Genomic DNA, 17,465 nt, shown 5'->3' with positions numbered 1-17,465 from the left:
GTTTGAAAAATGGAGATATTCTTTATGGGATTGGAGTGCATATAATTGGAGTCACCTGGCTAGCTCAGTCAGTAGTGCAGGAGACTCTTAATAGATATCATTCTATTGATTTCTTGGATTCACAAAAGACCTGTGTACAATGGTAGAATGTCTTTTCCAAGAAAACAATTTAAATTTGTTTTTGAGATATGATATATATTGCCCCAAGACTTACATGTGGTGCAGCATTTCCACTTAGCATTTGCATATCCTCCAGTAATGAGGCGGCTTATTTTGATTTCATTCCATTATTGTCTTGAAGCACTGAAGCACCATATATATTTAGTTTAAGAGAGGACCCCAAAAAGCCAAATTTAGACAACAATATCCTAAATTGACCAGTACAATTTAATATATTACCATTACATTTAAAACATTTACACAGTTGTAAATCTACTTATTTTAAGCATAATTTTATATAATACCTTGACAGACAAAAATATATGTTCTAGAATTATTGTATGCATCTATCAAGTGGCAAATTTACAATGAGTTGTACATCATACCAGTGTAAATTTACGTGAAGGCTTAAACAGAAAAAAATCATAATTTATGTTTAAAATATAATGTTAATTCATTATTTCCAAATAAAAAGAGAAATGGCCATTATATTAGATTCACTTATTTCAAGCTTATATTTATTTCATATTCACATAAAATTCATTACTTGTAAGTGTAGCAATGAATTTGTTCTTTGATACTGCGTGAAACAACTTGTTGTTGATGTTGCAGTCCAGCTACAAGCTTGCTGTTTTGAATATGTGTGGGAAAGAGAAGTATTTAAATTACCCAAGAAATATGTAACAATCATATCAAAAGTTTGAAAATAAAATATATGTTTTATTCTAATGTTTTATCCACATATATTGCCTTCCAAGGTTAATATAGCTAGTGTCTAAATGTTTTGTTCATTTTAGTTTCATTTGAGGGCAGATTTTGAAAATCAAGTCTATTGACTGAAGCTGGAAGAATACATAAATGTCTGCATTACTCATTATGTCAAAACAGAGCAAATGATGGGTACAAAGTTTACTCTTCCACATTTCACAGCTTTGTGATATAACTGTCTTGGAAATTGGGGGGAAATTTATGCACAAATATGTTAAGTGAAGATCTTGTGATCATTGTTTCCTTTCTTGTGTTCTTTAAATTTTTTTATACTTAAAAATCATCTTGCTAATATTTAGTACATTAGGGGATTAATAAAAAACTAGTTTTTTATATATCTACTTTGAAAGTAAGTGAGGAATAATGGGTTCAAAACAATATAGTATTATTCATAGGCTGAAATTATTTAAGTTATCTAGTTTCAATATTTTGAACAGGGCAAACATTTGCCCCCTGTATCTGTTTATTGTTAGAAATTGAATTAAATGGAAAACATTTTTACTGTTAATCTTTTTTTCCCCACTGGACTTAAGTGTGGCTGATTGGACAATTGTTGCCCAACAGAATGGTACAATGTAAAGAGACCTGAAGAGAGAGTATGCCTCCCTGTTGCATTCTATGACAGTATGAGTGAGGTGTTTCCTGATGCACATGGTGGAAGCCTGTGCCTTACTTAGCAGGTTGAGACAGATGCTCAGGGTGACAGGATGGATAAAAGTCAGTGTTCAGGTAGGATGCTGAGGAGCATGGTGCATTTGGAATACATGGTCTCCCTCCAGCAATTAATTACTTATAGGTGTTAAATGTTTTAATCTCTGCAGTTTTTCTTTAATAAATTTCCTTCCCATTTCTCTTTTCTCAATTAATATCTGAGAATCATGCACTCCCATCCTTACTGGTTCCAAAAATACACTCCTTCCATGTACTACATAGTGTACTGAATACATTTTGAGAAAATAGATTAGTAAAAGTAATTCTCTTTTCATTTAGATATATATGGTATTCAGTGAATATTTTGAATGCAGTGTAATATTTGCCACCAGATTTTGAAAAGGCACTGAAAATATAACATGCAAAATTATTTAATTTTAAAATAATTTTAAAATAAAAATTATCTTTTAAAAATGATCTTAGACATTAAATTCATGTTTAATGATAAAGATGTATTACTTGATGTTTTGAAACAATTACAGTTAAATCTTATAAAAGAAATTCTAGGGTCAAGATACAACTTTTATTCTTAATACTGAACACTAAGTTTATTTTGTTCATGATTTGCAAAAAAGAAATATTTTTGAAAAAATTGCTTTAGTTTCAACAATTCAGACTGACTTTATGGCATCAGATTCCCTGATCAATTTTCAGTTCATCGCTTCAGTCTGCTGTTTTAGACATGGCTCCAATTATTTCTATAATGTGTGACTGGTGTGAAAACATTTGAAATGGACACAAACCATTACACCCACACACTTATACGCACACCAGAAAAGGAGCAAAACATTATTTAATGACCAATCTCATGAATGTTATATAGTCATCAAATACTTAATGGCTTCTTTCCTTTAGGACTTATTTTATTTTCTGCTTTCTTCTGCATTTTAAAATTGACTATGTATTTTTTGTAGTAGTTATTTGTCTAGTCTCTAGGACTGGCTTATATGAAAAAATGCCAAAGAGTAGATCCCTTAACATTAAATCCTTCCTATCAATGAATATGTAAAATTTAGTAGAGTTTGTTTTTTCTCTTTTTACTACTATCAGGAGGTGTTGTGGGGGCTTTCCATAACTAGTATTCAATAAAATATATGTTAATTTATCAGGTGCCTCTTATTAAACATTACTGATGCTGTGTAGCTACCTCTCCTTACGTAAGGCTCAATTTCACTTCCAATATTAACTTATATACTAGTTTAGATATTACTTATTTTATCATGGGACAAAACTTTATATGCTTCAGATGAAGATAAAAATGTACTGTTCTTCCTATTACTTTCTGCTTAATGAACTTATTGCTTTAATGTCAGCTAATAATCCTTCAGGTACTCTTGTTTATGCATATAGTAGCTATGGAAACATACAAATCTGCCCAGTGCTCCTCTACAAAGGTGGATTCTATCTTCCTACCACATTGCACATAAATAAGTGCCAGGATGCAATACTTTTTGTGTTTGCTTTGCCCTTGCTCAGAATGTTACATGCCATTACTAAAAGAATAACAAACTTCATATTCAGCAAATATTATAGCTCAGAACATGAAAGAAAGGATTAATCATCACACTAAGAAAAATCAGCTGGTTAATTCATTACACCATTCAAGGGAGTAACTGAAATTATTCTCATAGCTTCAATACTATAATTAAACTGAATTCATCAGTGTATTAACAAAGTTTGTATCAAAACTATCCAATTTCCTTTTCCTTAGGCTCTTTCTTATCTACTTCCCTCTTTTTGCAATAAATATAAATACTCTGGCTTGGCTGTTTTTTCTTGAAGTGGGGCTTTGTTTATTTTTTATACCTAGCAAAACTATCTAGCATCAAACTCAACTCTATATGGATGAGAAAGAAAGTTGTTGCTTTCATAGGAGCTTCCTGCTAGCTTGGCTTGTATTTGTGCAATTGCACTTAATATGAATTTTTATCCTCCTGAACATTATTTGATAGTATATTTTTGTATTCTGCAAACCATCTCTCCAGAACTACCCTATTATAGTGCTTTGTTTGTAAAAGCAGTATTTTATTTAGATGAGGTCATTGTAAATTATCTTCAGTCCCAGACCCTTCTGGACTGGAATCGACATCAAGGAAGGCTTCTTTATTGGTGAAAGTTGAGCTGAGAGTCATGCTCTGTCGTGGCTTCACAGGTGCAAGTTCATCTAATTTAATATTTTCGTTTTTGACAAGAATTGTCTTATCCATGTTTTCTTCACTGTGTCTTGCAACAACAGCATCAAATACATCTAATTTAGGTGGCAAGGTTCCACTTTCAAATAGGTATTTGGCTAGATAAGAGATGCAAATGTTGGCTAGGAATGAAGTAACCATGGAAAGTGTTTTAAATGGAAATTTCTGATTATATATGCCATTGTTATCCAGGTAATATCCAGGGTAGAAGATCAAGGGCTGAAGATACAGGTATGGCTCCCCTCCAGTTATTCTCAGGAAGAGGCCAGAAACATAACCTGCCACGGCCCCATAGGTGTTGGTTCCCTTAACAAAGAGTACACAGAGCAGCTGGGGGAAGATGATGATGTAAACAAGGTCAGAACTGAGGTACCAGAGCCCATACACAGTCTTTGTCAGCAGAGCCATGGCTGTTGCAGATGCTCCAAACACAAACACTGTGATTCGCATGACCCAAATGATTTCTTTGTCCGAAGCCTGTAAGAAATTGCCACAGTGTCAATTTTCTGCACAGTGTCTTGGCTCATTTAGACAAAAAATGAGACACATTTTGTGCTTCAAAACTGGTTTAAAGAATTCCCCTGGTTCAAATGGCTCAATCTATGGGAAAACCTTACATCAGCTACAGTACCAAAAGCAATCAAGGTGGCTTCCTGGGTGGACTTTTGGGAGTGGTTTCTGTGTACCAGATGCATGATGCCTAGGCTACCTGAACATTTTCCTGAATGCATAGGGTGAAAGGTAGGATGAGCTAACATGGTGTCAGAGAAGGATAATAAAGCAAGGGAGGATTCATATTAGGGAACAGTTCTTATGTGGCATTGACAGAGCATAGGCCATCCTTACTTTATCTCTTTGTAGAAGTGCTATTATCCTTAAGGCTAACTACCTTCTCATGCTCTTGAAAAGACACAGGCACACGTATGTTTATTGCAGCACTATTTACAATAGCAAAGTCAGGGAACCAACCCAAATGCCCCTTGATGATAAACTGGATAAAGAAAATGTGGCACATATATAACATGGGATACTATGTGGCCATAAAAAGGAATGAGATTATGTTCTTTGCAGGGACGTGGATGAAGCTAGAGGCCATCATCCTCAGCAAATTAGCACAAGAACAGAAAACCAAACACCAATGTTCATATTCATAAGTGGGAGTTGAACAATGAGAACACATGGACACAGGGAGAGAATAACACACCCATGGTCTGTTGGGGGGCAGGGGTGGGTGCAGGGAGAGAAAACTTGGAGGGTGTGTCAATAGGTGCAGCAAACAACCATGGCACGCATATGCTTATGTAACGGAACTTAAAGTAAAATTTAAAAAAAAAATGCCTTATCCAAGGGGTACCTTGGTTAAATTGAAAAAAACAAAACAAAACAAAAATTCAAATCAAATCAAAACAAAACAAAAGCAAAAACACTGGCATTGTTTTGTCAACCATAACCTACAGAGAGGCAAAACTTTAATCAAACAAGAAGCTTGCTGTTTTGCAGCCACTTTGATTCAATAAGGAAAATCTAATTGAGAGGATGTTTTCCTGCAAAGGTGGACTTGGGAGTGCAAATATAAAACAGTTCAGAAATACGTGTCAAATACACAAATATGTGTCAAACAACTTGCTATGCCCTGCTTCTACCAAGCTTCTCCAGCGTCATAGACAATTTACTTATACTAATAGTTTTGCTGGATAGTTTAGGTTTCATTACTCTTTCATCAGAAAGACAAGAAGGTTAAATGATAGCCCTATGATTGTACCTCTTGGGAAATAATTATATCAATATTTTTCCTTCAGTATTGACATGAGTAATGTCATGTATTGATAGCATCCCTTCAGCATAAGTATAATTTATTATTGAATCTCATATGTTTAATCAAAGTACAGTCAGATTTGATGTAGAATATTAATTAATATATAATGCTGTATATACAACAAATACAACACCAGGAGCAGCAATAGCAATGCTGGTCAATTACAGGTTGAAAGAAAGTTCTTACATTTTGTCTGAAGGAAAGCTGGTAGATGTTCCGTGCAAACATTGAACTTGCTGACAAGATGGATGAATCTGCTGATGACATAACAGCAGCAGACACTGCACCAAGACCAAAGAAAGAAATATACACAGGGCAGAGATACTGCAGAACAATTGGTAAAATCATGTCTGTCTCTTCGTTAGTCTTGGGATCTAGAGGCCCATATGCAGTCTGGTTCCAGTCTGTTGAACAGAATCAACAACCATTACAACAACCAAGGGGCCAAATGTTCTTAATCTATCTGGGGTCATCTTATTTACTAGGTTGTTTTGAAATAAACTCAGAATCATGAACATTAGTCTGCTTAGGTGTGAAGTCCACATGCTAGTTAAGTGGAAATGTCTTATATCTCCTTGCTTCTAAAGGATATGGTTTTATTAGTCTTATTCACAATGCCTGCACAGACACTAGTGGTAAGACATATATTTCTTTTCTGCAATGATGGTATTGCATTGTGTAGAATCATAGAAAACAAATGCTCATAAACAGAATTCTAGAGTATCCCTTCAACCACTTGGAAATGTGGTAGGATATTCACTGTTTCTTCTTTAAGGCTCAGTTATCCATGTGTAAATGAAGAAAGACAATAGTGGGGCTATGCTCAGCTGTCATCTTTCCGCATATAAACTTGGTTTCGAAGCTGCCTCAGCATTAATTTCCTCCCAACTATTTTCACATTGCATAGAATTTCACTAGATTAAGAACAGTCCCTTTTTATTGAATAAAAAGTACAGTCATGTGGCTGAAATTATGAGGAAGTTTTGGATGTGGGTAGGGTAAGAAGACTTGAAACAGGTTTACCTTTGAGTACGTAGCTTCTTTACTGGTTAGTTGTAGCATGTGTTGAAGAACAATGGAATCCTTAAATGTACATTAGCATTGTTGGCCTTTTATTTGCTGAACTTCTTTAATATTATGATCATAGGACCAAATAGGAAGTGTTTTCTTTGGATCTTACCACTTTTTCTTCCCTTATGTTCTATTATACAGTTGGTACCAAAGCTATGCTTACATGCAGGCAACTTTATGGCTTTAACTGGTATGTTATGACAACAGAAATAACAAACAAGAATGTGTGTCTAATCTAATAAAAAACAGGCTTAATGCTGTTTCTATTAGCCTGTGTTCCTACAATAAACAAACACACACACGCATACACACACACACACACTCACACACACACACAGATATGTTTTTTGCTTGGAGAGAAATACGTATTTTTTTTTTTCAAAGACAAACACTACATACCACCTTGTCAGTCATCTTTACATCTTTTGCAGTGTTTGTCTCATGGATGAACAACTGGAATGGAGAGTGTACACTATGAACCAGGATTGCTCTCCTAAAAGTTAAACAATCCAATAAATGACTCAACTAGTTGAAAGTCAAAGTTGCCATAGGAACATAACCCTGGATTACCTTTACAAAATACAACAGGGCAAAAGATGAACTTTAATCTATTTTGTTACCTCTACCTACCAGATGCCTTTGAATCTGGATTAACATGATGTATTTTCACTGAGTGTTCTTAAAAGTTACAGCACAGGACCATAATGATCAGGAGTAATTAATATATTTAATTAATTAAAGGTTAGCTTTTGATCATGTTCTACATAGAGACTAACAGGGAGATAAACATTTCGTAATGCTCTTTCTTTAAAACCAATTTTGGGTAAGTTATTCTGTAAGTGACTTAGTTTCTTAGTTTGTCTTGAACTAAACATTTATTCATTGATTTCTTGAAGAAAGAAAACTCCTAAGTAAAAACTACTAAAAATGTAAAGCAGAAATCTCAAGTTCAAAGTAATCTTTATGGAGGTCATGAGGACTCTAAGCCTGTGACTCTCTAGCTTTCAACTTACCTAGGGATTTTAAAAGAACACTAGTGTCTGTCTCTATCTTCGGTTATTAAAATAAAATTCCTGTGAAGTAGGCTAGATATTGGTGTTTTTAAAAGAACCCCCGCCATTCTCCAGTTGATGTCAGCATGCACCTTGGTTGAGATCCACTGCTGACAAGGGTGCATATAAACAATGGATAAATAGACCAAAACTGGGAGGAGAGTGTGCTCACCAACGTTACATAGTGGAGTGAGAAATCAAAAAAATTAGGGGCTGTGGGCGCAGTGGCTTTCACCTGTAATCCTAGCACTTGGGAGGCCAAGGTGGGTGGATCACCTGAGGTCAAGACCAGCCTGACCAAGATGATAAAACCCCATCTCTACAAAAAAAAAAAAAAAAATTGGAGACTGCTGAACTAGAATACAATTTGCTGAATGCTATAAGAAAACTATATATATATATGAATGTGATGAGAAGGAATTCGCTATGTGGAGGTGAGAGGGAAGTGAGATGGAAGGGTGTCTGGGTGGGGATTGGTCAATTAACTGGCACATGTGGTGAAGTTGCAGGAGATTTACCTGTTGATGCTCCAATGGCTCCAATGAGTATGGCTGGGAGAGCCATCACCAGGCACCCAAAAGCTGCCAGGAAGGACAGCACTTGCGCATAGGTAGCTGAAGATGAAGAGAGGACCCTCTGGAAGTATGCTTGCCATGGGATCCCACCCAGCATCTGTGTGAGAAACACAAGGATGGAGAGTGAACTAGAGGCAAATATCTATTCCATTTTTTTTAAAAGGTTTATTGCAATAACATTTACAATAGTCAAAAGTACAACTTGGTAGTATTTTAAAAATGTGGCATGTAACCACAAATATCAATTAGTTTGCTATGGTCTGATGTTTATGTTCCCCCCAAATTCACACATTGAAATTTTGATCCCCAAGGTTATGGTATTAGGTATCAAGTTGACAACTTTGGGAGATTATTAGCCCATAAGGGTGGATTCCTTATAAAAGAGAACCAAAGGAGTTTTCTTTTTCCTTCCACCCTGGGAGGAGGCAGTGAGAAGGTGCCTTCTATGAGGATGTGAATCCTCACCAGGCATTGAATTTGCCCGCATCTTGATCTTGGACTTCCCAGCCGTCAAAAATGTGAAAAATAAATTTGTGTTGCTTATAAGCCACTCAGTTTATGATGCTTCGTTACCCAATTGAATTAAGACAATGTTATCATCAGCTTTCAATTATTCCTGGAGTTCCTTTTCTCTGTAATTTCATAGAGCAATTATTGCTTTTCATTAATTTACCTATTTTGAACAGCATTTAAACTACCCTAGAAGCCTTCAATTTGCTATAATCTGGTGATCCTAACCATCATAAAATGTTCTAAAAAATAATTAAGATTTTGAAAGTATGACATTTAATCTGAATCAACGCAATCCAAAAATATTTATACACTCCAATTATGTGCCAGACAATATAATGGCTGTAAATGCACATAGATGAATAAGTCATGGTTCTTTTCCTGGAACTTGCCTTCTACTGGGAGAGTCAATGTATGTGGTGTTTTCCGAAGTAAGCATTGCAGAGTGCTCAAGGCAATACAGCCGGCATTAAATAAAATACTAGAACTTCTATGTATACTCATTTACTTTGTACCTAAATGTTGTACGGTTGCTTTTATTAAATGATTTATGTCATACATTAGTACAGAATATATAAGCAATTGATAGATACACATACCTATATTGCAATGTGCTTTAATTTCTTATTGAGCATATATAATAAAAATATTTAAACTATAATGCAATTTGTTGCATGATATAAAGAGGTCCGTATGGGAATTAAAATGAGAAACCACTAATTATTTGAGATGAGAGAGAGATGGTAAGAAGAGAGAAAGGGTAGCTGCATGTTAACAGGAAAACCTGCAGAAATGACATGCAGATTGTCCATAAACTTTGAGAGCATTTTCCAGGTGGAGATGGAGGGAGAAGAGAGTACCTGAGAGAGAAACTAATAGGAAAAAAGAAAACAACTACAGCAACCAGGCAGCTGAGACCACTGGGAATTTGGTTTGATGAGAAGTCAGTGTATGAGGGAGAGGTAGGAGGAGAGGCTGGAAATATACTTTTAGCTAGATTACTGTTACTTCTTTTCCTGGCATAAAGTCAGTATTCAATAAATATTGCTTACGTGAATGAATGAATTGATGAATGAGCCTGTCATAGCATAGTGTATTGAAGTTTCATTAATTGCCTATCTCTCCTACTGGGTTCTAGGTTCTGGAGACATCTGTCTTATCGTGATCTCACCTGGGCCAAGCAGAGTGTCTAATACGTAGATACCAGAACAATCTCCTTCTTATAAAAGCCATGTATGTTCAAAAGTAAGGAAAAATTTCTAAAATTCATAACCCCATTTCTCGTCTATATTCTTCCACATTTTTCTTTCATTTTATGACCTGTTTTATGAATATATCATTAACCTCTTTCACGTCAGTTACTTATATTGATTGATACATCATAAATCACATACTCATCACCTGGGACATTTAGGTCATCAGAAATTTTTAAGGAAGGTGAAGTCTGACTTCATCTGCAAACAGAAGATCTCATGATGCAATGAACTGAATATTTGTCTTGCTAAAATTCACATGTTGAAACTCTAATCCCAATTTGATGGTATTCAGAGGTAGGTCTTGGGGGAGATAATCAGGTCAGGAAGATAGAGCCCTTATTATGGGATTAGTGCCCTTTTAAAAAGAGGCCAGAGAGCTCTCTCACCCTCTTTCCACCATCTGAGGGCACAAAAAGAAGTGGACAATTTGCAACTTGGAATACTGCCGTCTTTAGAACCTCGCCATGCTGGCTTCCTGGTCTCAGATTTCCAGCCTCCAGAATTATAAAAATGATATTCTGCTGTTTATACATTACCCAGTCTATGGTAAATTGTGACAACATCCCAAACTGACTAAGGCAGGTGGCAATATGGAAAGTGGGCATGGGGGAGTAAGAGGTGGGCAGGCTGCCATCAGGGAGACTAGTAGGGGTTATCATAGCAGACCAGGTAAGAAATGCAGTCTACCTAATAGAGAGCTAATATGGCGACTGTGGGAAGGTTGCAAGTGTGACCAGGAGTTACACGGACAGTATCATTAGCAGGACTTGACAAGTCATCTTCAGGTAGGGGACGTAGGAGAGAAAACTGGAAGATCAAGACCACTGATGCATCATCTCAAGTCTGATTTCTATAGTACATTCATTTATTCAACATCTATTGTTTCATTTTAACTTGTCTTACAATTTGAATCATGAATATGACTGAGTCATATAAATTTTTAGACTGGAAGAAATTTAGCAATCATGTTATATAATGTCTTATTTTAAAGATGAGTAGTCTGAAGACCAAAGTGTGGTATAGGGGAAAGGACTGTGAGGTCTTAATATTCTGTTTTAGTCCCTAACTCAGACAATGGTGTGATGATTGACAAACTGCTTAATTGTTCTAAGTCTCATCATCTCTATGATGTAACCATGAGCACCTATACTATGCAGGTATAGTTACATATACATATTTACTCTTACTTCTTCAGTTCATAATTTTAAGCCATTCCAGAAAAATGAGAGCCAAGGGATTTCTTAACAATCCTTAGGCAAAGAAGCCCTCCAATCCACTACTGGAAACATATATTTTCCTGCCTTTTCCTAGAAAAACGTTGACTGGAAATGACACAGTCACTTTGGGTGTTGAGGTAATGCCAAAATTCAGCCATGTGCCATGATCACAAAGTCATACAATATTGCCAATCTTCTACAGAGAAAACAAAAATAACCAATTTCCCCTTAAGTTTATTATGAAATGTAATCTATTTCTTTTTCTAAGAGATGAATTTTTATAGAGATGGGGTCTTGCTGTGTTGTCCAGGCTTTTCTCAAACTCCTGGTATCAAGTGAGCCTCCCACCTTAGACTCCCAAAGTGATGAGATTACCAGGGTGAGCCATCACACTCTGCCACAATCTATTTATTATGTTGAAATCAAATACAGTGCGTTTTTTCAGATCTAATTTCTCTAATTAGCACAGCCATAAAATCTGGTCTGTTCTTCTGGTTGTTCCCTCTTGCCTCAAGGGGATCAGCTATTATTATCTTTTCAGAAGTGCCTGCACCTTTACCCCAGGGTTCTGTCTGTTTTCCAGCTTCCTCTGGCTCCTGAGGGCTTCCTCTTGGCATCTTTCCTGGGTGACACCTCCCTTTCCAACCCACCTCACTTGGGGCCTCTAACACTACTAATTCACTTACTCTGTAATTCAAGAGTGAATGAGAGACTTATTTCATAAGTTGGGTTTCATGCCTTAATATAAAACACATAATAAAGCTTTCACATGGTTTTGCCTTCCACTTGGGGAAAGTCCTGGGGTAGGGCATGTTATTCCTGGACTTACATCACAACAGAAATGAGGACACACCACACAGAACACCTCATGCTGTTGTGTTAGGGCCTCGTTTGTTCTCTACCCTGACACTGTCAGCTACCACAGTCGGGCCCTGGCTCCACCCTCCCGACAGAGAGTCCTCAATTTGGAAACGTCCATGAGCACACAAGCACATTTTTTACAATGAATATGAAAATCTTGAAAATAAACTTGATTTAGGAATGATTAGATCACATTCTTCAGGTAACAGCATTACTTACCAACAACAGGAAACTATCAAGCCAAGTGTATACTTCAGATGAGTCAACAGTTCCCAGCCATGGCTTCTGGTATTTGGCATGCACAGCAGTAAACCCAATGTCTGCGACTGCAGGATGTGACAGTGCAAAGGGGACGCTGATCCACTGCAACAGAAAGTGACACTGGAGACCTAGGCCATGGTTTTCACTGTCTGATATATGCAAGATTTAGGCATCTCACACACTGTGCAGCTCAGTAGTTCCTCTAGTTCAGACAGAGAAGGACCGGAAATCATGTTCTCTGTTTTTTGTTTGGCATTATAAAATACTGATTTAGGTCAATTAAAATAACACATTGACTATTGCTCTGCTTGATTATACTATGTCATAAAAACTATAGCCACAACCACCAGAAATCTCTAGGAAGAAAATATTATATTTGAAATATCTGTCAATCTCTCTCACGTGCATGCTCTCTCCAATCAATCTGTCTCTGTCTGTCTGTGTCTATCTATTGATACACACACACACACTCACATACATAGGTAAATAGGTAGCTGTTAAGATATATAGAGATATATATGTATATCCCCTTGTGTATGTGTTTGTGTGTGTGTGTAAAGTGGAAGCTCCTTACTTCAGCCCCAGAAGCTGGGGAAGAGGGCAGGTGTGTGGATTGTTTTTGTTTTCCTCTTCTGTTAAATGTTGGATAATACAAACTTGAGTTCTAATAAAGAATTGTATTTTCCAGCTTCTTGGGAGGCTGAGGCAGGAGAATTGCTTGAATTCTCAAGGTGGAGGTTGCAGTAAGCCAAGATTAGACATTGCACTCCAGCCTGGGTGACAGAGGAAGACTGTCTCAAAAAAAAAAATTGTATTTCAAAAAAAATAAATAAGCGCTGATCACAGTGGCTCACACCTATAATTTCAGCACTTTGGGAGGCCTATGGTGGGTGGATTGCTTGAGCTCAGAAGTTCTAGACCAGACTTGGCAACTTAGTGAAATTCTATCTCTACAAAAAATATAAAAATCAGCCAGGCCATGCGCTGTGGCTCACGCCTGTAATCCCAGCACTTTGGGAGGCCAAGGCGGGTAGATCATGAGGTCAAGAGATCGAGACCATCCTGGTCAACATGGTGAAACCCCGTCTCTACTAAAAATACAAAAAATTAGCTGGGCACAATGGCTCGTGCCTGTAATCCCAGCTACTCAGGAGGCTGAGGCAGGAGAGTTGCCTGAACCCAGGAGGCGGGAGGTTGTGGTGAGCCGAGATCGCGCCATTGCATTCCATCCAGCCTGGGTAACAAGAGCGAAACTCCGTCTCAAAAAAAAAAAAAAAAAAAAGAAAAAGAAAAAAGAAAAGAAAAAAAATCAGCCAGACATGATGGTGTACACCTGTAGCCCCAGCTGTTTGGGAGGCTGAGGTGGGAGGATTGCTTGAGCCTGAGAAGCAGAAGATAGAGTAAACGGTAATTGAGCTACTGCACTTCAGCCTGGGTGATAGCCAGACCCTGTCTCAGAAAAAAAAAAAAAAAAAAAAAGGCCAGTCACAGTGGTTCATGCCGATAATCCTAGCACTTTGGGTGGCCAGTGTGGGAAGATTGCTTGAGTCCTGGAGTTCAAGACCAGCCTGGGCAATACAATGAGACATGGTCTCTACAAATAATAATAATAAAATTAAAAGTTTAAAAAATTATATTTGAAATATATATCCATATAAATTTCTGAAGTGTGTGCATGTATATATGCACTTCTGAAGTGTGTGCATGTATATATGTGTATATATACACACATACACATACACTTTTGTGTTTTCTATGAATTAGGCAAAGATATCCATTCAAGAAGGGAAATATATCCATTCATTATAAAACAAAAAAATATTTGATTGAGAAATATTTGGATGAAATATAAGCCTTCAAGGATGGGTGTGTGTGTGTGTGTGTGTGTGTGTGTATACACTCGCACTCACTTCTGTTGGTGACAGGTTTAGCTGGTGTGGGAGTAGCTTGGGGAAATTGAAGAGATGAAGATGGAGGTGTGGAGAAGAATTGCAAGTTAAAGGATTTGTATTTTGTTTTGCAGGAAACTGGAAGCTAGAAAATTTCCTCTGAGTCTTAATAAGATTTCTGTGGAATTTCTTCTGAAATTTAATAACATAGATATCAACAGTGAGTTTAGCAAAAAGGAGGAGTCAGAGACAGTGGTAGGAGATTTCAATTCCACCTATTTGAAGGCCTGAAGTACAGCAGTGACACTGGCAATGAAAGAATATCGGTATTAAAAAGGAGTATGAAGAGCGAATCAACAACCCTTACATTACAAGAAGGAGAGAGGCCAGAGAGAGGGAAAACGAAAAGAAAAACCTCAAGTTTACAGCTTTGGAGCTCCAAGAGTGATGATAAAATCAATAATGTGAGAGAATTTGAAAAAAGAAGACGGTTTAAAGGGTAAGTTGATTATTTATGTATGCTCATACAGTAATTAAAGTTTGGAAAACAACGTTATTTAGTCTTTTATTCAGCCAGTTCAATAGGGCCTTAACTAGTAAACAATGGAACTTCATTCCTTATCAATTTACATTTTGTGGCAGAAAAAAAAATTCTAATATATTTGCACTGTCATCTTTACACTTGTATACTTGATTTATGCACCCGTGGGTTTTAAGTTTTAGTCTCATACAAAGCAATGAGAAATCGCATATATCATCAATAATAGGCTCATTCCTGGGGTTGTGTTTCTTAGAATACCTAGTGCATCAGTTATGAGAGCTGTCACTGCCAAACCAACCTGGCTCCTGGTGTTCTGAAGAGGGATTTATTTCTGTGTTCCCTGTTTTGTTTCCGGAAGCTTATGTTGTTGCTAAGGAAAAATCAGAATTTCGGCACGGTTCACTTAATTTTGATAATTTAAATACAAAATAGTGGGAATCCTTAAGGAAATTAAATATTCTCATATTTAGTTACAATATGAATGGATGGAATTCCATGAAATGCAAATAAAATGTCTAAGAAAAAGAGAGGAAATATTATAATCTTTGCTAGTGTATGTAAATTTATAGTTAAACTGTGTATCTAATTATAGTCAATTTCTTAAAAATTTCCTCTAGGATATTATTAGAGATACTAGAAAGTTTATAAAAAGGAGAGAAGGGCATGAGATTACTTCTTCATTTTTCATTTCTAAGTGTCTCGTGTCTAAAGTAAAATGTAGCGAAATGCTTTACATTATAAGATAAATAAATAGAGATGAGAAGAATCAAGAGTACTTAACCATCCTTGGGAAAATGAATCATGAACTCTAGTGTTAGCTTGCTCTGTCCATGGCAAAGGCATTCGCAGAAGGGCATTGCCCCTATAAAATCTAAAACTGAGATAATATATGTGTATGATGATGTAATGTATGTGAACCTATGATAACCCTAGCACAGCATGGACACACCAGTTTTTATATTTCTTTTGATACATCTTAGGTATTGAGTATTACATACATAACTGTACTCTTCACATTTCTTCAACATTGACTAATGTGTGTTCAGACACACAGAAGTGCTTTTAGTATAGTGCTAATACTACTCATGTTTCATAGCTATAATAAAGGCAATAATAGCAAATCTCTTTGGTGCCTTATATAATTAAGAATTTTCTTTTTTTAAAAAACTCAAATAGTGATAACTAATATTTGAAATCCACAGTTTTCCAAAGGGATCATGTCTATGTCCTATGAGCATTCTTAGGGTTAACCAACTAACATAAAGGGAGACTTTTACAGGTTGCCACTAGAGTTTGAATTTTCTTACCTTTGCAGAGGAAAATGGATTGCCTTAAATACCTGAAGGAGATCATGTATAAGTTTCCATCAAATATAGGCATTAAGGAAAGGAAAACCTAGACCTTTCAAACACTTCAATGGAGAGCACACTTTTCTATCAAATTTTATCAAAAAGACCAGTTTTTCATCTAATTAATTTATGGAGAAATTCAAACTTTCATATAGCATGTAAGTATGTATTACTCATCAGGGAAAATAACATTTCTACTAATTTTTAATGAGTTAGTATAAAATACATTATCTCTTACAGAAAAAAAGGTGGAGAATCTGTGGGTGCTTCCACTTACCAGCCCTACAAAAATGCAAAAGAGCTGAACGACATCGGTGTAGGCCACAGAGTAGAGCCCACCCACCAGGGTGTACAGAGTGGCAATCAGTGCAGAGACAATGACAGAAGCGTGCACATCCACGTCGATGATCACGCTGATGGTGGCTCCTGAAACAAACAAGGAAGTGCTGTGGTCAAGGTGCCCAAACAGATTCTGCTGTCTGTACAAGAACATAGTGAAAGTTCAATGATAACCCACATCTTCCTCTGTGTCATATGAAAGGCAGTGGATGATAACAACTAAAGTTAATTTTTATATTCAAATTTGTATATCAATAAATTCAGTGAGTCATACTTTTGCTTTCTGAAATTACTGCTTTACTAACTTACTTATGTGGCAGACACACAGATCCATGGTATGGTTATGGAAGGCCCTGAATTACTGAGAAATTTAATTACATTATAAGAACTCAAAATAATTTCACTCTCTGGAACTCTGACTTAATCAAATACAGCCATGTGTTGCTTAACAGTAGGGATGTGCTCTGAGAGATGTGTCGTTAGGTGATTTTATTGTTGTGCAACTTGACAGTGTGTACTCACACACAAATCTTGATGGCACAACCTACTACACACCTCGCCTACATGGTATGATGTATTGCTCTTAGGCTACAAACTCATACAGCTTGTTACTGTACTGAACACTGTAGGCAACTGTAACATGATGGTAACTGTTTGAATATCTAAACATCATATCCAAATATAGAAAAGGTAACAGTAAAATATGGTATTATAATCTTATGGAACCACTGTCATATATGCAGTTCAAGACATCATTACATGGCACATAAGTGTATATGTAATATACTAGTCACATCTATGAAAAACACAAGTCTTTCTGGGAAACATGATTACCCATTTCCACATTTTACAATTAATACTCATTTGCTATTTTGTATTTACTCTGCCCCCTCCTAGC

At 36.4% G+C, this 17,465-nt stretch overlaps 1 protein-coding gene across 1 annotated transcript in view; it reads right to left on the bottom strand.

Moving 5' to 3' along the window:
- Positions 1 to 366: 366 nt before the first annotated feature.
- Positions 367 to 17,465, bottom strand: part of SLC5A7 (solute carrier family 5 member 7) — a 29,359-nt gene continuing 12,260 nt past the window's right edge. The window contains exons 5-9 of the mRNA XM_008980227.4: positions 16,506 to 16,654; positions 12,408 to 12,551; positions 8,288 to 8,441; positions 5,833 to 6,050; positions 367 to 4,307 (exon numbers count right to left, since the gene is read on the bottom strand). Coding sequence (XP_008978475.1) covers positions 3,678 to 4,307; positions 5,833 to 6,050; positions 8,288 to 8,441; positions 12,408 to 12,551; positions 16,506 to 16,654 — 1,295 coding nt within the window. The 3' untranslated portion in view covers positions 367 to 3,677. The remainder of the gene's footprint in view (positions 4,308 to 5,832; positions 6,051 to 8,287; positions 8,442 to 12,407; positions 12,552 to 16,505; positions 16,655 to 17,465) is intronic.

Source organism: Callithrix jacchus, chromosome 14, assembly GCF_049354715.1.
Source record: "Callithrix jacchus isolate 240 chromosome 14, calJac240_pri, whole genome shotgun sequence".
NCBI classification, from domain to species: Eukaryota; Metazoa; Chordata; class Mammalia; order Primates; family Cebidae; genus Callithrix; species Callithrix jacchus.
The sequence above is the reverse complement of the archived record's forward strand: the minus strand, read 5'-3'. Positions and strand labels throughout refer to the sequence as shown.